The following is a 24,129-nucleotide window of genomic DNA, read 5'->3' on the forward strand; positions in this document are numbered from 1 at the left end:
CCTCGGCGGTCGCTCCCTCCCTCCCCCTTCCTCTCCCCCAGCCTCCCCTCCCCGTGCGCCCCCTCCCTCGGAGCGGGAGCGGGGAATCCCACGCCCTTGCACCAGCCCGGGGGCTCGGACGGGCCCGGGAGCCGCTGGTCGCCAATCACCGTGCGGTGGAGAGGCGGGCGCTCGGCTCCGGCACGCTGGGGGAGCCAGCTGGCTCTGCTGGCCCCGGGAGCCTCAGACGCTCACCCCGACACAGACAGACGCACGGACGGGAGGGCAGGCGCGAACAGAGTCCCCCGGCCGTCTGCGCTCGGAGGCGCGCGCCAGCCCTGGTCCGGGGCTCCCCCGTGCCGCCTCCAGGAGCCGCAGGCGGCGCTGTGCAGGCCGGCGCCGGCGGGAGGGAGGGCGCGCGAGCTGCCTGAGCCGGGGAGGCCCGGCGCGCCCGGACCGCGATGTGAGCGGCGGCGGCTCCCACCTGGCGCCGCACCTGGAGCGCCGCGCTCCGGGGCGGCGGGGAGGATGTGCGCCGCCCGCAGCCGCCGCGCCCGCACCTGACCATGGAGTGCGCCCTCCTGCTCGCGTGCGCCCTCCCCGCCGCCCGCTCGGGCCCGCCGTGGGGGCCGGCGGGACGGGGGCGCGTGGCCAAGGCAGGTGCCCGGCGGGGAGGCGCCGATGGCGGGTGGCCGGGGACCCCAGCCCCGCCGCGCCCCTCACGCACGGCGTCACCTTTTCTCTTGCAGGCGCTCCAGCTCTGCTGCCTTTGCTGTGCGTCGGTCGCCGCAGCCTTAGCCAGTGACAGCCGAGGCGGCGGCGGCGGCAGCGGATTAAACCACGGTTCGTATTCGGCCCCCCCCCCGCCCCCACCCCGCAGAAGGGCTTCTCCAGGCACTTTGTCCTTTCCTTCCCCCCAAAGAGAGAAAGGGCAGACGAGGCCACCCCTCCCCCCCACGTGGCAGGTGTGCGCGCGTCCTGGAAACGGTTCCTGTTTGGAGAGGGGGATGTGGCCCGGACTCTGAACTTATCGGAAGAATCAGTGCCTCAAGCTGCAAGTCACATAAATGAGAAAACAATACTTTCCCTCGTTCACAGACGGCTGGTTTAAAAAAAAAAAAAAATCCGTGCTGTGGTGAGAAATTAGAAAGTGAGTGGATATTGACTAGGTAGCTGGTATCAAAGGGCACCGTCCTCATCTCCTTCCTCTTCCGGGAAAGGACATGCCCCTTTCTTCCCCCATCTTCTTTCCTCCCCCATCTTTCCTCTCCCCCATCTTCCTTCCCCCCCTTCACTCCTGTCCCCTTTCTCCCTTTCCTTCCTTCTTTCTCCCTTTTCTCTTCTCTCGTATCATTGATTCCCAAAGATCACTTTTAGAGAGAGGAAAGCAGGTAGCCTCTGGTGGGGGGGCGGGGGGGTTTGCTTTATCTCCTTTGAAGTTCCCTGCTTCAGACTTCCAGAACACTCTTTACTTCTGTCATTTATTAACTTCTCCCTGGCACCTGGAAGGAAAATCCTTGTTTCCATTGTTCCCATGGGCTACTGGAGAACAGCTGATTCCTGATCCAAGGTTTCTATAGCAAGACCTTGATGTCTAGCTGGAGTTTTATCATTTTTTAGTCTTGCAGGGTTATCTCCTCCTCTCAGGGGACCAGGGATCATACTGGGGAGAGGGGGGATGGCAGAGTCATGGAGAAAGGCTGTGCCGCCAGGGAGTGGGTGAGTGAGGGGACAGGGGAGAGCCAGGAATTTGCCCTTGAGAAATTCGCCTTTTGTCCAACCAGAAAAGCTGGCTGCAGTTTCTAAAACAACCCCTCATTGTTTCATCAGGGCCAAATGGCTGGAGGTCCCCTCCATTCCAGCTACCACCTGTAAGGACCTCATCTTTAGGTAGCCCCTGAGCCGATTAATCAGATCACTCACTACAGGGGCCCTGACTGCCCCTCTTCCCATCAAGGACTGAATATTACCATCAGCTTGCTTGTTCATTCTCCCCTTGGAAACAAACTAGTAGCAGGTGTCTGGGTGGGGGGCTTTGCAGGCTGATTCTGCAGACCGCTGGCTGGATAAGGCTTCTGCGTGTTCTCCCAGCTAAGAGCAGGCAGAGTTTCAGATGGCTTTGGTCAAGGAGGTAAGAATCAACTTACAGAGACTGTGTCTGAGCACATGTCAGGGATGCTTTTCACAATTAGGTTTTAGTATGGGGGAGGGAGAAGGTGGTTTGTCCCTAAGAAAAAGCTGTGTTTAATCAAAAGCCACATACCAGGAAAACGGCAGAGTAGCAATTTTAAAGAGAAGAGAAATCATGTATATCCCACTCAATTTTTTTAAGGTTAAGAGAAAAACATTTTTTTAATTGCTTTTTAATATGCATGTCAATTAGATAGTATTTCTAGTTAAAGGAGTGAAGAAGAAAATGGGGGAGAACGGCAAGAACCTTGTAAGAATGAATTTCTCAAGCAATATGAGTAACAGATGGTTCATACACAGAACATAGTTGAAAATTATTGTCATATTGGGATTTTTTTTTTTTAATGTAGGACCAATTAGAATATCACTCGTTGATCCCTGCTAGCTACAGGGCTTCTGTTCATTCCTTAGCTTTTTTCTTTCTTTTCTCTTCTTGTTTTTTTTTTTTCTTTTTTCCGGTTGTTGACTATTTTGGGGAAAGGGAAATTCCTCTTGCTTTTCCTCCTCCAGTAACCAAGGACCCAAGTGACTCAAACATGCCTCTTGGTTATTCAGAATCTTTCTAAACACGGTCCAAATTAGTTTCCCATTCTGTGCCTAGAAAGTGGAAATACAGAGCGTTTTTTAATGCGCAGAGGGCATATTCCAGATCATCTTGTGGGATGATACTTTTCAGTTTCAATGTCGTGTGATAGAAAACAGTTTGCTAGCCTCATTTTTTCAAGCAGCAAATTGTTGTTTAACTTCTCTGGGACAAGCAGTAATTAGCGCTGCTCTAGGGAGCAACAGTGAAGGTATTTTTAAACACGTCTTTCCAGGTGTCCCCTGATCTGACACGCCCCCACCAACATGTCTGAGCAATTTTCAGCAACAGACTGTAGTGGGAAGTTCTGACAATTTCGAGGCATTTTTATGTATCCACTCTATTTTATGCTTACAATTAAATGGAATTGTCCCAGGGAAAGCTCGTTTGTAAAACGCTGAGTGATACAAGTGCTGGAGTTTTATCACGTATAATAAATATTGGAAATATAAAACTACAGTTACGTGTTAATTACCTGAGAATTCATCTCAAGTTACTCAGTGCTGTGAGTTACATTTGAAATTTAAACTCTGTCCCCCCCACCCCAATGCTCCCAATGTAGTTTAAGCACAAAGGTATCATCTTGGAAAAAAGTGTTCCTTTCTTGGCTTTGTGGTTTTTATAGTTATTAATACTGTCTCCCCCAAATCAATTTTTATGTATGGATGACTCTGTGACTAATATATAAAAAGTCCATCTCTCTCTGCAGACCATGAGAGTTGTGGCATTTTCCAGAAACATTCTTGACGTTCTACAAGATGGTGCTTGACTTACAGTTTCTGTAGGAATTGCTGTGGCAGAGCTAATTGTCAAGATCACACAATTCTCCTTTTCATGAGCTGCTCTGAATTATAGGTAGTTTAGGTGCGTGGCAATAGAACAAGTATCTTTCAGCTGTGTGTTGCTCTTTGCCAGCCTTTTGGAAAGGGACCCTCGGGCACTGCGGGCCGTGGGTACTGACAGCGAAACCTTTCCCATTGCAGATTACGTCTTTGTCACGCCGGTAGAAGTGGACTCGGGCGGGTCATATGTTTCACACGACATTTTGCACAGCGGCAGGAAAAAGCGGTCGGCGCAGAGTGCCAGCAGCTCCCTGCATTACCGATTTTCAGCATTTGGACAGGAACTACACTTAGAACTTAAGCCCTCGGCAATCTTGAGCAGTCACTTTATTGTCCAGGTACTTGGAAAAGATGGTGCTTCAGAGACTCGGGAACCCGTGGTGCCAAGATGTTTCTATCAGGGATTTATCAGAAACGACAGCTTGTCCTCCGTCGCTGTGTCTACATGTGCCGGCTTGGTAAGCACCCCCTACTCCCTCTTTCCTGTGTTTTGTATAACTGGAATGAACAGATGTCTGCAATCCTAAGTGCTCTTGCAGCCAACTCCACACGTTCACACTGTCAGCTTTGATACGTATAATATTCTCAATTGAATTAATCTAATCTGCTCCCAGAAAAAGAAAATCTATCTAAAAGAACTTTAATTACCATTTAGAACGTTCTTTTGATGTTTAATGGTCTGGGCCTCTTCATTTTCCATGTTTGAGACGATCCCCCAAGGAAATTAATGTGATGGATGCCATTCGCTTTGGAAAGTCTTGAGAGACCAGGCTTTATATAAATCTAACAAGCTGCGTGCCTCCACAGTGCTTTGAAACAGGGAAAACCCTGTTTAATGCAAAAGTGTGTTCACTGCCCTGGGAAGCCCAACCTTCCCTGTGGAAGGGAGGCCTCTTGTTTTCTTTCAACTAATCTGTTCACGTTGTCCTGCTCCCATCAGGCGTCCTTTCTGAGTGTGATGTGGTGTGTTCAGGGGCTGGTGGGATTAAGTGTGGCATCCAGGAAGGCAGGACACTTAAAAAGATTTGGGACAAGCGTTATTTCCTCTTGTGTAATCCTCAGCTGTTGGGCTCGAGATCAAGAATATTGGTATAAATGATGCTTGTCTCAGGATTCAGTCATCTGTGAGACAATAAATGGTGATCTGGGTCGATTTCATCTTGTGTTGCAACTGAGAAGTGTCTGTAACTGACGGAAGAGTTTGTGTGCGTTCAGACACACCGTGGTCATGCTCTGGCGTGGCTAGAAGAAGGACAATGTGAGAAAGCCCAGCTGAGGATGTAGTTAGTGTGATGTGCGTGACACATCGTGACTGAGCAGGAGAGAGGGGCTCAGGCGCTGGTGAATGAAGACTCCCGTGTTCTTGGCTAGCTGAAACTTTATTATTTAACGTTTTTGTTTTCATATTGTGACTTGACATGTAGTTAAAATCTTTTATCACAACCAGAGTTACGATACTTTTTCGTATGGTCGTTAAACTATAGAGTGAAGCAAAGATTTAACAATTCCTGGCTAAGCTGGATCTGTTTAAATGAGCAATATGGCTTACTAGTGGCGTATATGTTCTAAGATAGTTACACACACCTAGGCAGCCCACACACACGTGAATATAGCTTGTTTTTGTTGTTTGGTTGGTTTGGTTGTCATGAGTCTACTGCTCGTTTGGGAACGTCCCCCTCTTTTCCCTCTCTCCTGTCTATTCCAGTATCCTTATGTCTTCAGAAGGAGATTAGGCCCTCCATCACAGTGGCTTAAACTATCCCATTCCAGATAACCCAGTGGTGAAGAGTAGTCTGTCCAAGTTCATCTTTCATAGCAGCCCTTACTAGTAGGACCTTGGGCAAGTTATGAATCTCTCTGTATCTTAGTGTCTCTCTCTCTACAATGGGAATAACAAGAGGGTTTACAGCACCGTGGGGATAAAGTGACTTCCTACATGGAAAGTGCTACAGCAGCTCTTGGAAGGCACTTAGTCTCCCCGTGGTTAATGCGCTCAATATTCCACTTTCCGTGAGTGACAGAAAATCTGACCAATTATCCCATATTCATAGATGTTAGGTTGTTTCTCCTAAGAAGGAGATTCACTTTTGAACAGGGAATGACCACTTAACACAAAGAATGAGGCAAATTAAAAAGTTCCATCTTTGGGCTGAAGGTGAAAGAAGTCATTGGCAACCACGTCTGCCCGTGTATAAGGCCGATGTAATTTTTTTTCTTTGCGTACCAATCTGATTTTTGTTTGTTTTTATCTTTTTAATTCAATTTTTATTTTATATTGGACTGTAGTTGATTTACAATGTTGTTAGTTTCAGGTGTACAGCAAAGTGACTGAGTTATACTTATACGTATACATACATGCATTCTTTTTCAGATTCTTTTCCCATATAGGTTATTACTGAATACTGAGTAGAGTTCCCTGTGCTATACAGTAGGTCCTTGTTGATTATATATTTTATATATAGTAATGTGTATATGTTAATCCCAAGCTCCTAATTTATCCCTCCCCCCTACCTTTCCACTTTGGCAACCATAAGTTTGTTTTCAAAGTCCGTGAGTCTGTTTCTTGTTTGTAAATAAGTTCATTTGTATCATTTTTTTAGATTCCACATATAAGCAAAATCATATGATATTTGTCTTTCTCTGTCTGACTTACTTCCCTTAGTATGATCATCTCTAGGGCCATCCATGTTGCTGCAAATAGCATTTCATTCTTTTTTGTAAGGCTGTTATAAATTGAAATCATGAAACTCACAATCTGTTCCTACTTTTCAACAAGCCAGCCACATATACTTAATTAACTTTAGTTCTGTAGGCCTCAGTTTCCTCTCCTGAGCCATGTGAAATTAGTTCTAAGACCACGGCCATCTCTAGGCATCTGAGTCCAATTATCCAATTGTTTGGGCCCATGGGGCATGGGGTAGGGAGAGGATCAAGCTTATCCCCCTTGCATTACCCACCTCCCCAAGTCCCTGCCGAACAGCAGCAAAATACAGACACAGCCATCCTCAATCAAACAATAAGAAAAATAAAACAAGGAAGAGGACAGAGCCACAAATGAGAAGCTGAGACACTGCTCTGTATTAACGTCTGTAACTTCTATTGAGGTATAATGTATATACAGAAAAGGGCAAAAATGTATCTACAGAAAAATGCAAAAATCGTGGAGTACAGCCTAATGAATTTTTACAAAGTTCACACCGCTGTAACCCACAACCAGATCAAACAGGACATTACCAGTGTCCCAGAAGACCCCTACCCCACATCCCCTTCCAGTGACTGTCCACCAGAAGTAACCACTGTCCTAATTTGTCACATAGCTTAAGTTCGCCTATTTAAAAATTTTTTACCTAAGAGAGGGTCATACAATAATTCCTCTGTATGAATATTCTACATTGTTTCCATCTAATTGTTGGTGGCATTTAAATTGTTTCCAGTTTGGGGCTGTTAGGAGGAGGAATACTAAACATTCTCGTCTATGCCTTTTGGTGAGCTTATGGACACATTCTGTTGGAAACATACCAAAGACTGAAGTTGCTGGGTCATAGGTTAACATATATGTTTTCCCTAAAGCAGAATAGCGAGCAGTGTGGTCAGTGTTCGTTTGTTGGTTTTGCGGCTAACCCTTATACAGGCAGCGCTCACCCTAAGCAGGGAGAGCGGCACCGCCCAGCTCCTTCCCCAGGAACTGCACTTACCGCTCTTTTCCTAGATTCAGCCAAACAGCTTTTCAGAGTGCTTGCACTGATTTACACGGCCATCAGCAGTGGATAAGAGTTCCAGTTGCTCCACATTCTCATCGACACTTGGCTGTTGTCTGTCTTTCCCATTTCTGCCACTCCCATTGATGGATGTGAAACAGTATCACACAGTGGGTTTAGTTTGCATTGTTCCGATGGTTAATGAAGTTGAGTATCCTTTCTTATGCCTACTGGCCACTTGTATACCCTCTTTTGTGATATCATACATGGACAAGAAGTATTATACAGGTTTTCCCTGTTATCTGAAAGTAGAGCGTCCCTATGAAGTCTTTCGTAAGCCAAAATGACAAAAGCAAAGAAGCAATTACTTTAGGACACATCTTGGCAATGAACGCACAAAATAAATGGACATAAAGCACAAGTGCTCACAGACGTAGTTCAGAGCTACAGTGGCTTGAGGCAGAGATGCTTAGTGCAGTTCCTGGGGAAGGAGCCGGGCGGTGCCACTCTCCCTGCTTAGGGTGAGCGCTGCCTGTATAAGGGTTAGCTGCAAAACCAACCAACAAACACTGACCACGCTGATCGCTATTTTGCTTTGGTTTTTTTCCCATAAAAACGAAAATCCTCTTCGTATTTCTTTTGGTTAGCAAAAACCAGGTGCTAATTGGGTTTTTCATAAAAGCAAAGTGACATAAAGCAAACTTGCGAAAGTGGAGGACTCCTGTATATGTTTTCAGCCCAAACTGTGGTGCTTTTTCCTTTCTTTGTGAAGAGAAACAAGGCTTCTGAGCAAAAACACCTTTGCCAACTTAGCATCTTTGATGTCATGGCTTTGCATCTCTAACGATGCATTGACCTGCATATGAAACACTGTTGAATGGCAATAGTGAACTCTGGGAAATCACTTGAGGCTCCCCATTGAAGAATCTCTTGTCTAGGCCCATTGAGAGATGGGGATGGAGGAAAATCATCACTCCAGGAGGAAGAATTTTTCCTTCTAGCTACCCAGAACCCATGAACACTGCTCACCTTCTTTGGTCAGACAAGGGGTTCCTAAAGTGAATTAGCAAGTGCTGTAATGCATTCAGAATAGTGGATGAGTCAGCGCTTCAGGAGATGGGCAGGTCTCTTACACGCGTGTCAGAGTTCACAAGCCAGAAGAGATAAACGACTCTTCTGGCACGAATACAGAAACTGACATGAGGTGAAGGAGACTGAGATGAATCTTCTTTCACCTGAAGTGTCTCCATTGGTGTTTCCCCGAGACGGGGGCTGGCAACTGGCATCAGAGTGACTTTCAAGGTTCTAGCAATTTCCTAGTGTGCATCAGTGTGTATTAAAAAAGTAAGAAGTCCCCTTTAGATAATAGAGTACTGACAAGAAAGCTAACCATTAACTTGACTTGCTAGGGAAACTCCAAGAGCGAGCGAGAGAGGGTGGAGGGGTTCTAATAGTGAAATATATTTGCATACATACATATTCCGGTTAGGATTTCTCTGGCAGGGAATTCAGTAATTCAGAATTAAACTATACTCGAAATAGTCTCTTAAAATGTACCCCCCACACACGATGGGTCTCATTTTATTCAGGAGTTAAGTAGGCAGTTATTTACTTGGAATAATCCTTCGAACAGGAGTTGCAAGCTTCACGAGTGAATCCTGCCTACCGTTATGTCTGGAGGGGGTGTTCTTTAAAATTTTTGTTGGAGTATAGTTGCTTTACAATGTTACGTTAGCTTCTACTGCACAGCGAAATGAATCAGCCATACATATACATATATCCCGTCCCTTTTGGATTTCCCTCCAATTTAGGACAGCACCGTGCATTAAGTAGAGTTCCCTGTGCTCTACGGTATGTTCCCATCAGTTGTCTATTTTATACATAGTATCAATAGTGTACATGTGTCAATCCCAATCTCCCAATTCCTCCCACCCGTCTCCTTTCCCCCTTGGTATCTGTACATTTATTCTCTATGTCTGTGTCTCTGTTTATGCTTGGCAAATTAGGTCATCTATAAGATTTTTCTAGATTCCACATATATGCATTATTATACAACATTTGTTTTTCTCTTTCTGACTTCACTCTGTATGACAGTCTCTAGATCCATCCACGTCTCTACACATGACCCGATTTCGTTCCTTTTTATGGCTGAGTAATATTCCATTGTATATATGCACCACATCTTCTTTATCCATTCCTCTGTTGACGGACATTTAGGTTGCCTCCGTGACCTGGCTATTGTAAATAGTGCTGCTATGAACATTGGGGTTGCACGTGTCTTTTTGAATTATGGTTTCCTCTGGGTATATGCCCAGTAGTGGGATTGCTGGGTCGTATGGTAGTTCTATTTTTAGTTTTTTAAGGAACCTCCATACTGTTTTCCATAGTGGCTGTATCAATTTACATTCCCACCAACAGTTCCCTTTTCTCCACACCCTATCCAGCATTTATTGTTTGTAGATTTTTTGATGATGGCCATTCTGACCAGTGTGAGATGATACCTCATTGTAGTTTTGATGTGTATTTCTCTAATGATTAATGATGTTGAACATCTTTTCATGTGTTTGTTGGCCATCTGTATGTCTTCTTTGGAGAAATGTCTGTTTAGGTCTTCTGCCCATTTTTGGATTGGGTTGTTTGTTTTTTTGATATTGAGCTGCATGAGCTGCTTGTATATTTTGGAGATTAATGCTTTGTCAGTTGCTTTGTTTGCAAATATTTTCTCCCATTCTGAGGGTTGTCTTTTCGTCTTGTTTATGGTATCCTTTGCTGTGCAAAAGCTTTTAAGTTTTTGTTTGTTTGTTTGTTTGCTGTATGCGGGCCTCCGGCCCCTCCCGCTGCGGAGCACAGGCTCCGGACGCGCAGGCCCAGCGGCCATGGCTCACGGGCCCAGCCGCTCCACGGCATGTGGGATCCTCCCGGACCGGGGCACGAACCCATGTCCCCTGCATCGGCAGGCGGACTCTCAACCACTGCGCCACCAGGGAAGCCCCTGCTTTTAAGTTTTTTAAATTTTGAATGCCTTTCAACAGGAACAAGCTCTCTCCAGCTCACCACTGCCCCCTATGCCTGGCTGCCTTACGCCCTGTGAAGGTTATGTAGGTTTGCAGAACTTTGTCCCAGAATCTCAGGGTTGCAGATGAGCCCAATCTAATCACTCTCTGCCGTGCACGTTCTTTTGACCATACCCAGCATCTCCTTGACCACCATGTTGATGAAATTGTCATTACATCCAGGAAGCCTATGCCATTGTCAGGAGACACTTCATCTTGATGTTGGACTACATACAACCTGCCTTCTTATGACTTTCACCTGGATTTCTTAATTTCGTTGTCTGGGATGCTAGGACAAACCTTTGTCTTTCTTCCTACATACTAGGAGATCTCAAACACCCTCTTGCCCCCAATTTTTCTACCTCGGCGTTCCTTTCTCAGGAAGACGGTAATTTTCAGAGTGTGGTCAGCTGGATTAGCTTAACTTGAGGTGTTGAAAATGTCAATATCTCTACATACAACAGAAGGTCAGGGAGGCTGGGCCCAGGAGTACGTATTTTTAATTCTCCAAGTGATTCTAATACGTATTAACATTAGAGAACCATTGGATTAAGACATTGGACATATAGGCAAGTTTTTTTTTCTTAATTGCTGTTGGTTTGACAGACTGAGCCCATTTCTGCAACTTAGTAGAAATGTCACATTTGGAGAACTGACCGGAAAGATACATTGAATGACTGTCATTCAGGTATTGATGGGCTTCTGTTATGTCAGGCACTGTTCAGGGCACAGGGTGGAAGAAGCTGCAGGCAAGGTGGATGCTGTATTTCGTGTCACTGGATTTCATTCTAAGGTAGAAATGGAGTGGTGATATTAGACCAAGAAATGCTGTTTTATTTTGAACCAGGCTGTGAGGCAGCAGAGCCCTGGAACAAAGGGTTCATGGAGTATGGTTTTAGATTAGGGTGTTAACAACTCAGAAATGTCCTATGTTAAAGACATTTGCTTAACTGTTTAAAAAGTTTCCCTAACTTATTTGACTGTGGAAACTTTTTTTCAAGGAACCTCTCTTCATAGTCTGGTAGTGACAAGAAAATCACCAAAGCACTAATTCCCAAAAGAGGTACTATAATATTATGTATTGATTTCTAACTCAGAGGTATTCCAGCCATAAAAGGGTTTTACGGCCCTAGAAGTGGTATCATGGTCATATACGCCGATCAAATTCGGGAAACTTTTATTAAGCAAATGTCTTTGCTCTAATACATTTCTCACCTTCTAATGTGCATTGTGAAGCTCTAAGCGGTGGAATTTTGGTACTAATTTGACTGCTTCCCCATCCCCTCTTTTAAGCCATGCTTCCATCCACAACTTGCCCAGGGTTCCATGGTTCACCACGAAAGAACAATTCTTAGGTCTGAGATTATTTGTACTTTATTGGTACCAGATGAATCCAGCTACCGCGTACGTCTTCCAGTTGGGAAAACGCACCTCTTGCTTAAACTCTGGACACTCAGCCTCAATGTGAAGATCAAAGCAAGAGGCATGCAAAAATGCCCCCCATATAGCATTTGTGCCCAGGTCTGTGATACGTGGGTGCTTTGCCTCCGATTAATCCCCTCAGCAGGGGGCCCAGCTGGCGGGAGTGGTAGAGAGCTGTGCTGTTCCTTTGGCATCTTCTGTCCAGTCTCTGATTAGGGTCCAGCCTCAGCATCACATCAGGGGCTCAGAGTGGAATATGTACCACGAAATCCCTCCAGCCTTGACTGCCGATGCACCGTCCAATTCTGTCCCTTGGTTTTCCTTCCTTTCCTTTTGCTTTGTCGGCAACAATTAAACCATAAGTGGTGTTTCTCTTCCATGGCTGGCTGCCCTAATGTCCCCATTGTCTCTTTCTTAGTGGTGGCCTTTTCGGACTCTGACGGCAGGGACCCGTTCTCCGGAGAGCCTAGGTCCCTGAAAGGAGCTTTGGTAGCAGTCGGTTTCAATAGGCAGTAGGGGAACACTTTGATCTCCTTGTTTTTCAGAAGTATTTTATGACTCAGAAAGCTCCGCCATTGAGTTGTCTGTTGCTGGTCGCTGGCTGCCCGGTAGTCTTTAGAAAGATTTCCATTCATAAAAGGGCTGAAGTTAAATGACCTTAGTCCAGACAGGCAGAAAGAACGCAGGCTCTCCTGCTTTGTGGGGCCTCGTTAACCAGCAGAGGTTTGCTGCGTGACACACACCCCCTTGGCACTTTTTGGTCACTTGACAGGATCACGTGAGGTTAAGGATTAGACTGGGTTCTATTTACAAGTTTTTGGACACAGGCTGACCCAAATCAGAGATGTTTTCTTAGGTTATGCCTTGTTTCATCAAGGGTAAAAAGATTTTTTTTTTTTCGTCTTTCCTGTATGCTCCTTTCAGACGTGATGTGTGAAGATGATTATTTGCTCATAACAACACTTTTAGCAAAATGCCAGGCAGTCTTTTTTTTTAAAAAAATTGCCAAGGTGTTCTGATGATGGAATTTATGATGTACACTAAAGTGGAAATGCCTTTGAACTTAGCTTTCAGTCTCCAATCCTGAGTTTTGTTTTTAATCACTAAAGACTCTTTTAAAAACAGTTACAAAGAAAAATCTAAAATACCAAGATTCATCATTTTGGCAACTGTGTAAAGTATCTTGTGAGTTTTATAGCTATTTTGACTGTGTCGTGTTTCCTGAGTACCAGTGTCTCTCTAGAAAAATTCAGTTCTCTGTGAAGACTAGGAAGGGTGTTGTGTATTGAACTACTTCTTTGTGTTATTTTGATATTTAAAACAAATGTAAAGTTCTTTCATCCTAATAAAGCATATCTAGGTTTCATTGAACAAAAAAACAAAAAAACCCACCAAGGTTCTTGCCAGAGAGCGGGACCCCCAGGCTGATTTGAAGGGTGCTCTCATGGGAGGGTGAAAGGCTGATCCTTTCTCCCCATGCTCTCTGCCTGTTACAGGATGGCCACTGAAGCATCAGTCTCCCCAAAGGCCAGAATTGTGAACCTTGGGCTCTGCACCTCAGTTTTCTCATCTGTAAAGAGATGAGAAATGGGCAATGGTAACTCCCTCTGTCAGGATTGTGACGAGCTATGAATGGACTCTGTCCTCGATGATTCTTTTCATTGTTGTTTGTTTTTTTTATTGAGTTATAGTTGGTATACAATATTATAAAGTTACAGATGTTCACTATAGTGATGCACGATTTTTAAGGGTCATCCTCCATTTATAATTATTACAAAATACTGGCTATATTCCCCATGTTATACAATATATCCTTGTAGCTTATTTTATATGTAATAGTTTGTACCTCTTACTCTCCTAGCCCTATGTTGCCCCTCCTCCTTTTCTCTCCCCACTGGTAACCACTAGTTTGTTCTCTGTATCTGTGAGAGTTTACTTCTTTCCGTTATATTCACTAGTTTGTTGTTTTTAGATTCCCTGTGTAAGTGATACCATACAGTATTTGTCCTTCTCTGTCTGACTTACTTCACTTAGCATAATACCCTCCAAGTCCATCCATGTTGCTGCAAATGGCACAATTTCACTCTTTTTCAGTAGTATTCCATTGTGTGTGTGTGTGTGTAGATATACACACGCACACATCTTCTTTATCCATTCAACTGTTGATGTACATTGAGGTTGCTTCCGTATCTTGGCAATTGTAAATCATGCTGCTGTGAGCGCTGGGGGTGCGTGTATCTTTTTGCATTACTGTTGTTGCTTTCAGATATAGACCCAGGAGTGGAATTGCTGTGTCATATGGTAGTTCCTTGATTATTCTTGACTCTGGTCTCTGAGAGGGTCTAGGAAGGAAACGGTAATTGAAGCTCCTGCCCTGGAGCCTTTTCGAGCTCGTCAGAACAGGAAATGAGCCCTCGGATGTTGGCAGTCATCCTGGTGAGAGTCCTGGGGGTTTTGTGGGGGAAGGTAACCACTACCTGATCAACTGTGAAGACATAAAATGAGAGGAAGATAAAGAATCAAAGAGGAAGGAGCAAAGAAATCGATAAAGATGGGGATCAAGGTGCATAAGATAAAGCAGGGCAGTGTAATGTAATGCTACACTGCAGGTGATGTAGTGTAATTACAGGTAATGTAGTGTAATGCTTTACTGTGTGACCCAGGTCAGATTATTTACCCTCTCTGGGCTTAATTTCTTCACTGGCCAGATGAGGATAACAGTAGTTCCTCCCTCAGGTTTACGGATGCTTAATTGAAACAAAAATGGTCCGTGTACAATGCTAAAAAACAGTGCCTGGCACATAGTAATAACATTGATAGTGTGATAATATATCAAGTAGTAATTGGTATTATTGTAGCAGAATTGGCTAATGCCAATCCACCTTACCACCCACAGACAGTAAAGTTATAGTCTAGATATTAATAAGAGTTTATATTGATTGAGCATGTATTGAATTATTAAAACTGGCGCCATGGGCTTCCCTGGTGGCGCAGCGGTTGAGAGTCCGCCTACCGATGCGGGGGACACGGGTTCGTGCCCCGGTCCGGGAAGATCCCACGTGCCGCGGAGCGGCTGCGCCCGTGAGCCATGGCCGCTGAGCCTGCGCGTCCGGAGCCTGTGCTCTGCAACGGGAGAGGCCACGGCAGTGAGGGGCCCGCGTACTGCAAAAACAAACAAACAAACAAACAAAAAAACAAAACTGGCGCCGTGGAGAGGAAGATTCAGCTAAGACACAGATGGAGGCCTTAACGATATTTAACTACCAGTCGGCATATTGCTATTCAAGGTCTAAAGTAGCAATTTTTTTTTCCCCATGCGCTTGAAAAAGACTTGGGCACTTTGGAGGGGAAAAAACTATATATATTTAGCCTCCGTTTCTGAACATTCAGTAGGTACTAGGTAGAGCCTGTGTGTCCACTTGAATAAAGGAAAGAAAAGCTTCACAGATGGTTCCGGGGGCACTGGGGCCTGTGAATCATTGTCCTAAAGAAGTCCGCAAAGAACCTTCTCCGGGGAGATAGAAGACGAGTGGAACATGCTTTTGGAGAATTGTTTTTGCTTTTGGAATGCATCACACCTTGTAAGTGTGGTCACTGATGCTCTGACTACCGTTAGGCACTGTGTGTACTAAGCGGGGGCAGGTAGGGGTGGCTAATGTGAATCCAAGTGTACAGATGGTTCTTGTTTCTATATTATAGGACTTCTCAGTGGCAAGTATTAGAACAACTCCACCTTGAACTTGGTTAAGCATAAGAAAATATATTTTTTGGCTCTGGGATAAACTTTCTTCTCTCTCTCCCCCCTCCCTCCCCCTCTCCCCCTCCCTCCCCCTCTCCCCCTCCCTCCCCCTCTCCCCCTCCCTCCCCCTCCCCCTCCTCCCACCCCCCTTCCTCCTCTTTCCTTCTTCCCCTCCCCCGCCTTGTACTAGATGACTAGCTTTCAGCAAGGCTGGACCCAAGCTACCCAATGACATAATCACTGCCCTCTTTCTATCAGTCTTTCAGCTCTCTTTTCTCTTCTATCATGCCCTTCTGCATGCAGGACCACCAGAATTCCAGACATGATTCAGACGTTTCACTGGGTGCCTGGGTATCTCGTGTGACTTACGGAGCAGTAACTCCGCAGTTGTAACCTATATCATGCGTGAGAACAGGTGGGTGGGGCTCTGGGCTGCATTTGGTCTCTCACCTGTCAGTAAGCCTCACAGGGCCACAGTGAAACCATCTGTGTGTCCAAACAAGACTAAATCGTGTTTTGGTTTCTGTATTGGCATGTGAATTAACGCACAGAAGGAGGTCTGGGATCATCACCGCAAGCCAAGAGCTCCCCAGTTACCTATCAGTTTGAAGCTCTTTTTGAAAGCAGAGTTGATTCTTTCTGTTGTGTGTGTGCCCTTAGGATGTACATAAATTGTGTTAGCCAGTACTATTTCTGAAGCACGTTTTTTTTTGGTGGAGAAGTCCTTAAAAATAATGTGTATCTTGGAGTTCCTTATCACGACGTAAGCATCTGTCTTATTCTTTTAACTGCTGTATATGTAATCATTCCCTTCCGGTTAATATATTTGTTTCCAGTTTTTTTTTTTTGCTGTTGCTGAAAGAGCATGCATATATATGAGTCTTCTTTGTGTGTGTGACGGGCGGGGGGGGGGGGTTATTTTTATAACATCTTTATTGGAGTATAATTGCTTTACAATGTCGTGTTAGTTTCTGCTTTACAACAGAGTGGATCAGCTGTATGTATACATATATCCCCATATCCCCTCCCTCTTGCGTCTCCCTCCCACCCTCCCTATCCCACCCCTCTAGGTCGTCACAAAGCATTGAGCTGATCTCCCTGTATATGGGTCTTCTTAGTTGCATGCAATTCTATATTTTATGAGAGAGAGAGACAGAAAGACCTACTTTGTGAAAAGCTGAGATGCCAAACGCATATGGGATGTAAGCTATGGCCAGAGATTGACTTGCTGATACTGACATTATCCACCCAATATCACTATCACCTTGGTTGTATAACACGCAGAATTACTGAGAACTCACTTCATTCTTTGTTTTCCATGAGCCTAAGACAGTGGCTTAGAAAACCAGTTCTCTCCAGGGGAGCATGTGTGCTGGTAAAATTGCATGGTTTCCCACCATCAACAATAAACAATTTAAGGGAAAATGGTACTGATTAATTCCTGAAGTCCAAGTATAAACAGGCCTAATGTTAACAGTGCACATGAAGGCTCTCATGACCCAAAATATTTGCCTGGCTTGCCTACACATCTCTGTCCACAAACCCAGGAGTTCCTCCTCAGTTAGATCAAGTTATTCCCATGGAAGCGCGTTCCCACGGTTTTTCTATCCAGTTACAGGGCCCCGTACACTTAAATACCATAATACAAGTCTGGTGAGAGCGTTCTGTCTGGACTGCACGCTCACCTCTCCTGAAGGGATGCCTTTGATGTATGGAAGGATTTCATGTTCAGCTGAATTCTTTTGATTGCTTATTCATGCCACTGAGCTTTGAAATATCTTATCTGCCCTTATTACCACCACAAGTCAAGGGGGCATGCTTTCTAATATAAATTATAAAGTGCACATCACTAATTTACTAGAAGCCGGCTATGTGCACACCCTTCTTTAGAACCGGCACTTGAAAGGGATTGAGATAAGCTAGTCAAAGGAGATTATCTCTCTCATTATTTACTGAGTTCTCCCACAGCCGAGTGCTGCTTGAGTGTCTGTGGGTTCATTCTGTGACTTTACAATTCCTCAGCTCCCTTTCATATTTTCCTTTGTCACTTCGAGGAGGCGAATGAAGAGTTACCCCAGGTGAATTTCTCTGTCGATAAATAATGAACACAATTTTTATTTCTACCTTGATTGTCGAGTTGAGGTCTGTTGTAGGCAGCACAGAGATGTGGCTGAAAGAAAATGTTACTGAAAAGCGTTCTCACTCTTTAAATATGCTAATGTATTTTCCTAAGGCTTAGTCTTATCTCAGGTTTTACAGTCATTGTTTTCCTGTAAAAGGCACTGAACTAAGATGAATTCCAGTCCCTTTAAAAGATTCTTTTTGTGCATAAAGCAAATGCTAATTTCTGTCTAATATTATGTATTTAGCACTGTCATTTACGATAAAATAATATCTAGATCAGTGAGTCTCAGCCTAGAGAGCTTTAAAAAAATGTAGATGCCCAGAGCCTCCCCCAGGCCAATGAAAGCAGAAGAGCTGAGGATGAGGCCCAGGTATCTGTGTTTTTAAAAGACTCCCCAGTTGATTCTAATGTGCAGTCAAGTTTGAGGACCCCTGCTCTAGAGAAATGTCCTCAGGGGCTTTAGAGATGCTGTCACCTTAGAAATGCCTTGTGCAGTAACTTAAGGCAGGATGGTACGTTAAAATGCATGGGAGTTTTAGAAGTTCATCTCTTTCACTTAAGAGTTACGTGACCTTGGTGAAATTATTCTTTTTAAAGACGTTTTATTTTTAATTAATTAATTTAATTTTGGCTGCGTTGGCTCTTTGTTGCTGCGCATGGGCTTTTCTCTAGTTGCAGCCAGCGGGGCTACCCTTCGTTGTGGTGCGCCGGCTTCTCATTGTGGTGGCTTCTCTTGTTGTGGAGCACGGGCTCTCGGCATGCAGGCTTTAGTAGTTGTGGCATGTGGGCTCAGTAGTTGTGGCACACGGGCTTAGTTGCTCCGCGGCATGTGGGATCTTCCCGGACCAGGGCTCAAACCCATGTCCCCTGCATTGGCAGGCGGATTCTTAACCGCTTCACCACCAGGGAAGTCCAGACATTTTATTTTGAAATAGTTTTAGACTCACAAACAGTTGCAAAGATAATATAGAGAGTTCCCATGTATCCTTCACCCAGCTTTGGGACATTATCAAATTATCTGAGAATCTAGTTTCCCTGACTGTAAAGCAGAGATAAAAAAACAAAAACAAAAATCAAAAACAACCTTCAAAGTGAAACCGTACACCTAATGTTGGGACTTGAACCCAGCCAAAACCGACACTGGGACTTGAACCCACTGTCTTTTAATTGAGATCACACACCTGGTCTCAGGACTTAATGAAGCTCCCGTTCTTTCTCTAAGTGCAGAAAGAATTCAGTGAGACAAAGTCATAGGTAAGAAGTGGATTTATTTAGAGAGATACACGTTCCGTAGACAGAATGTTGTCCATCTCAAGAGGCGAGAACGGCCCTGGGAGAAACACACTCCACAGACAGAGTGTGAGACATCTGAGAAGGCGAGAGTCCCCGAAATATGGATTGGTTAGTTTTTATGGGCTGGGTAATTTCATAGGCTAATGAGTGGGAGGATTATTCCAACTATCTTGAAGAAGAGGCAGAGATTTCCAGGAATTGGGCCACGCCCACTTTTTGGCCTTTTATGGTCAGCCTCGGAACTGTCATGGCGCCTGTGGGTGTGTCCTTTAGCATATGCTAATGTATTACAGTGAGCACATAATGAGGCTCAATTGGAAGTCGAAACTTCTGCCATCTTGAACCTAGTTGGTTCTAACTAGTTGGTTCTAACCAATTTATGTTGTATCCTCAAGGGCTATGTCATGCTTTTAGAGGTTGTGCCCTGCCCCCTTCCTTCCTGTTTCTCATTTAATTCCCCCTTCCTTGAGAATTAAATGAGATAATGATAACATATAAAAATTGTGGGAGTAGAATTCTAAATTGGCCCCCAAGCTTCCCAGCCTCTGGTATATGCACACCTTCTCCCAGTGATTCAATCAACTTCTAATTTAGGTGCTGCTGGGAAGGGGTTTTGCAGACGTAATGAAGGCTTCACATCACTTGACCTTAGGACAGGAAGATTGTCCAGGTAGGTTTGACCTATTCTGTGATCACACAGAATCAGGAAAGGCAGAGAGTTTCATAGCTAGGGGGATTTGACATGTGAAAAATTCTCCATTGCTGGCTTTGGAGGTGGAGGGGGCCACGTGGCAAGGAATGCAGGTGGCCTCTAGCTGACAGCCAGCAAGGAAATGGGGCCTTGGTCCTATAACTAGAAGGGACTGAACTGTGCCAACCATCTGAATGAACTTGAAAGTGGATTCTTTCCCAGAGAAAGGAATGCAGCCTGGCTCAGGCAGAAACCCTGAGCAGAGAACCCAGTCACACTGTGCCCAGACTTCTGACTTGCAGAACTGTGAGCTAATAAATAGGGGTTATTTTTAAGCTGCTAACTATGTGGTAATTTGTTCTGTAGCAATAAAAAAACAAATGCAGAAAACGTCTAGAGTGCTTGCTCTGTAGCTGGCTCGAGCACACGGTCCCTTCCCTTTGCAGAATCACAGTCATCTGAGATCATCCATCAGCCCCTCATGCTGCCTCGTGGGGCAAGTGGGACAGTAGGTCCAAGGAGAAGCAGCAAAAGCCTCCTTCGATTTCACTGTTTACAACTGCGGAGGAAATTGTGATGTGTAGCCCACGGTTTCTCAGGGCACCATTGACACCATTGAGGCGGGGGGAGGGGAGTTTGCTGTGCACGGTAGGACAGACCTCTACACACTGTATGCCAGTAACACCCCACTGGCTGTGTCCAAAAATGTTTCCAGACATGGCCAGGTGTTCCCTGGGGACATCTTTGTGCCCAGCTGAGAACAGTTGGTACAACACAATCACAAACTGGCCTCTTTAATAGAATGCATTCACGTAAGTTTACTTTTTTCAGTGTATAGTTGTTGATCTCAATGCCATTAAGAATAATGATTTTAGGTACTTCACCTGCTTTTGAGGAATTTAGCCCAGGAGATCGAGAGGAATGGTATATGGGGACTGGCAGGTGGATTAGGTGGCAGCAGGAAAACCGTCTGGAAGTATATTGCAAGATGTGTATTTGCTTTTGAATTTCACAGTATGCCAGTCCAGCCTGCTGAAAATAACTGGATCTCTGAAGGCACAGGGATATATTTATAAGAAAATTGACTCTTGTATTCTTGTGCGGGACGGAGTCTGACCATGTGGATGTAGGTTAGAAATGTGGATTCCGTTTCTGGATTTGCAGCTGAGCTTAGAGAATAGTTAAATACCCTGTGTGTTCTCTTGATCTATAGGACGGGGGCCAGTGGGCAGTTCTGGGAATGAAGGGAGAATGTCCTCTATGTTTTGTGATCGTGTGTTCAACCCTAGGAGTCTTGTAAAGGTATATTCGATTTTTGTATCTACTGCATGGAGTGGGGCAACTTATTATACATTAACTTCTTAGTACTTGGAGAGGCGAGGTACTTGGAGGTGTTTGGAGAGGTACGGAGCTCTGTTTTAATTGGAATGCTGGGTAAGAAACCTAATTCCCTCATAGTCATAGACTCACCAGCTGACCTGATCTTTGAATCTATTTCTGTCATCCCTGCTTTGAATAGACCCTTCATCTAAGAGTGAGTAGTACATGGGTCCTATGTAATTTGCAACATTCTTTAAATTACTCAACCTCTTTATAAATATACCAGGGAAGCCAAGTCAAGGTCCCTTGGGGGCTTGTGTTCTTCGTTCTCAGTAAGAATTGCTGACATTTCTTCTTTCTTTTCTCTCTATTCCTTCCTCTTTCCCACCCATCTACTCATCCTTCTAACCCAAAACATTTATTCCCAGCTTACTATGTGCCTCAGTCCTATCATAGACTATGGAAATACAAAAATGATAATATGGTTCTTAAATTTTAGGATATTCCAACGTGAGAGTGGGGAGTATTGTGGATGGGAATATAAACACATAAGGACAGTGTAACAACATTAATATAATTGCTAAGGTGTGTTTAAAGAACCATGAGAGCACAAATAAAGTGATGAGACTCATTTTTAATTCGATGGGCAGGCAATTTAAATGACCCCACTAGCCCATGAGGATATATAAATACCAGGTGATCTTATGCACACGTCTGTGTAAACTTCATTGCTCACAGGTCAATTCAATACCCAATTCCAGCCACTTCTTACCACCTTCACTGTCGCCACTGTGATCGAAGCCACGCTAATCTGGATTCCCCCCGCAGCTTCCAATCTGATGATTCTCTTACGTTGTGTCCCTGTGAGGTGTTTTTCTCAAGTAGCCAGATGATTTCACCCTCCTCTTCTCCACCAGCTAATGGCTTTCCATTACCCATAGTATATAATCCAGATTTCTTACCATGGTCTACAAGGCCCTGTGTGATCTGGCTCCTTTGGCCTGAAGTCCTATATCTTCTCCCATGGTAAACTCCACCCCAGCCCTTCTGATACCTAGGGAAGGAGCAAAGCGCAGCCACAGGAGTGGGGGCCTTTGAACATCCCCAGAGCCCCCCACTCCTGTGATTGCGCTTTGCTCCTCCCCCAGATACTCACCTGTTTTCTTCTGACACTTCAGTTCTCTGTGCAGACGTCATCATTGCAGAAAGTTCCTCCCTGACACCCGGTTACTCTCCCTCCCCTGATCTTGCTTTATTTTTGCCCCTACTCTTTACGCATGCTACCCGACTGACTTGTTGACTACCTTGCATGTGCTGCCTTCCGCTCTTAAATATCTGTTCCTTGAAGGCTGGAGCTTTGTCTCTGCTGTTCCACAGCTGTGTCTCCAGTGGCTAGGATAATCCCTGGCCACTAGTAGACACGCGATTAACATTTGTTATGTGAATGTATGTAATTAATATGCTGGTAATTTAGAAACAGATACATCATTTCTATGTTTGGCATACATCAGGGACTGGATATTTCTTACGCACGCATGCATTCATTGGAAAAACTCATCAATTGTGTATCTTTTATATGCAGGTTAGATAATGGAGATTGAGAGAGAGCAGTGGCCACCTATAATTTTTTGTCTGCCCAGCATCTGTTTCCCCAGTCTTATGGTAAAAACACTGAAGTTTTCCTTGGGGACCTACCTTCCTTACCTGTGCCTTGGAATTGGGTGGAGGTGACTTATTTTCCATAGTGACCAGTCAGAGCATCAGCTATCCTTGACTACAGTGATTGGTTCAGGGGTGAACATGTAACAGGATCAGAGCCAATAAAATCAATTCTGGGACACCTGGGGGAAGCAGAGAGGATGGAATGTAAGTCCAGAGTTGCAGCCATCTTTACAGCCATCTTTACTATCATCTGTGATGATAGTAGAATCATCACAGCCTTGATGTCCAATTATGCCTGAAATTAAAGTGTGTTTGGCCTTTTCATTCGTATGAACCATAAACCGTCACCCCATTTTTTGGATTAATCTAGTTTAACTTTTTTCCCTTTGAAATGAAAGTCCTAACTGTGGTAGGGATGAACAAGTTCTGGACACTTTCTACGAAGAGCTCCTAGACTCCCAGAGAAAATAAGCTTACGGCAACCAGGCATTCAGCATGGAGTAGCCGACCGGTAAATGCAATGGGCAGCTTGCCTACGCGTTTCGTGATCAGCATTTCTTGGGTGTGACGCCCACTGCACAGAGTCTGACTGCCTCTAGAATTGTCAGTATTTGTTCCTTACAGTGCATCTTGGGTGCATCATCTAGCTTGTTGATTCACTACTTTATCTGTCAGTTGTCTTTTTACCACACACCTCTCTGTGTCCGCCAACCATGACTGCACAAGGGTTTCAAACAGCCAGTACAAGTGAGCACGTTACGTGCCTGTCAGTGAGTAGTTGGAGGGAGATGGGGCCTCCATGGTTGGCTTAGAGGATGACTTCACACTCTGAAACCACTTTTCATTGATTTCTTGGGACGGTGACATGTGGACCGTTATTGTAAAGCAGGAATGCTTATCGATGCATTACGTGGTTCCGCGTTCATACGCCGTTCATTTGTGTCTTTGAAGATGTTTATTTTAATCAACCTAACTTTAGTCTGCAGGGATTTTTTTTTTTGAAATGATGATAACAGAAGTGGTTTTGTTCACCCCATGAATTCTTCTATTTCTTCTTTATGATGCATAGAATTCCATCTCCTCTTTGCTCTGGTACAGTGCCGTTCGATAGAATATAATGCGAGCCAACGTGTGTAATTACAAATTTTCTAGTAGTCACGTTAAAAAGAAAGTAAAAAAATGGGTGAGATTTGTGTTGATATTTTATTTGATTTAATCCAGTATATCAAAAATGTTATTTCAAAATATAATCAATACCAAAATTATTAATGAGATATTTTACACGCAGGTCCTGAAAATCCAATGTGCATTTTACAGTTACTGCACATTCATTTCAGACCAGCTACATTTCAAGTGCCTGGTAACAGCTACTGGATTGGACCGGATAGGTGTATTCATCTCCTATCTTGAAGTTTCCTAACATGGACAGTGAAAGCAAACAGTCAGGAAAGATTCCCTTTTCATTGACTAGTTGGCTAAAATTCCAAATAGTACTTGGAGAACAGCTCCAGTTTTTATTTAGATACTCTCTG

At 44.5% G+C, this 24,129-nt stretch overlaps 1 protein-coding gene across 1 annotated transcript in view; it reads left to right on the forward strand.

The window, feature by feature from the left end:
- The first annotated feature begins 233 nt into the window (after window positions 1-233).
- The window catches only part of ADAMTS18 (ADAM metallopeptidase with thrombospondin type 1 motif 18), a 156,049-nt gene continuing 132,153 nt past the window's right edge, over window positions 234-24,129 (forward strand). The window contains exons 1-3 of the mRNA XM_082862055.1: window positions 234-635; window positions 729-822; window positions 3,736-4,052. Coding sequence (XP_082718181.1) covers window positions 546-635; window positions 729-822; window positions 3,736-4,052 — 501 coding nt within the window. The 5' untranslated portion in view covers window positions 234-545. The remainder of the gene's footprint in view (window positions 636-728; window positions 823-3,735; window positions 4,053-24,129) is intronic.

Source organism: Leucopleurus acutus (genome assembly GCF_964270905.1).
Source record: "Leucopleurus acutus genome assembly, chromosome: 20".
Lineage (NCBI taxonomy): Eukaryota > Metazoa > Chordata > Mammalia > Artiodactyla > Delphinidae > Leucopleurus > Leucopleurus acutus.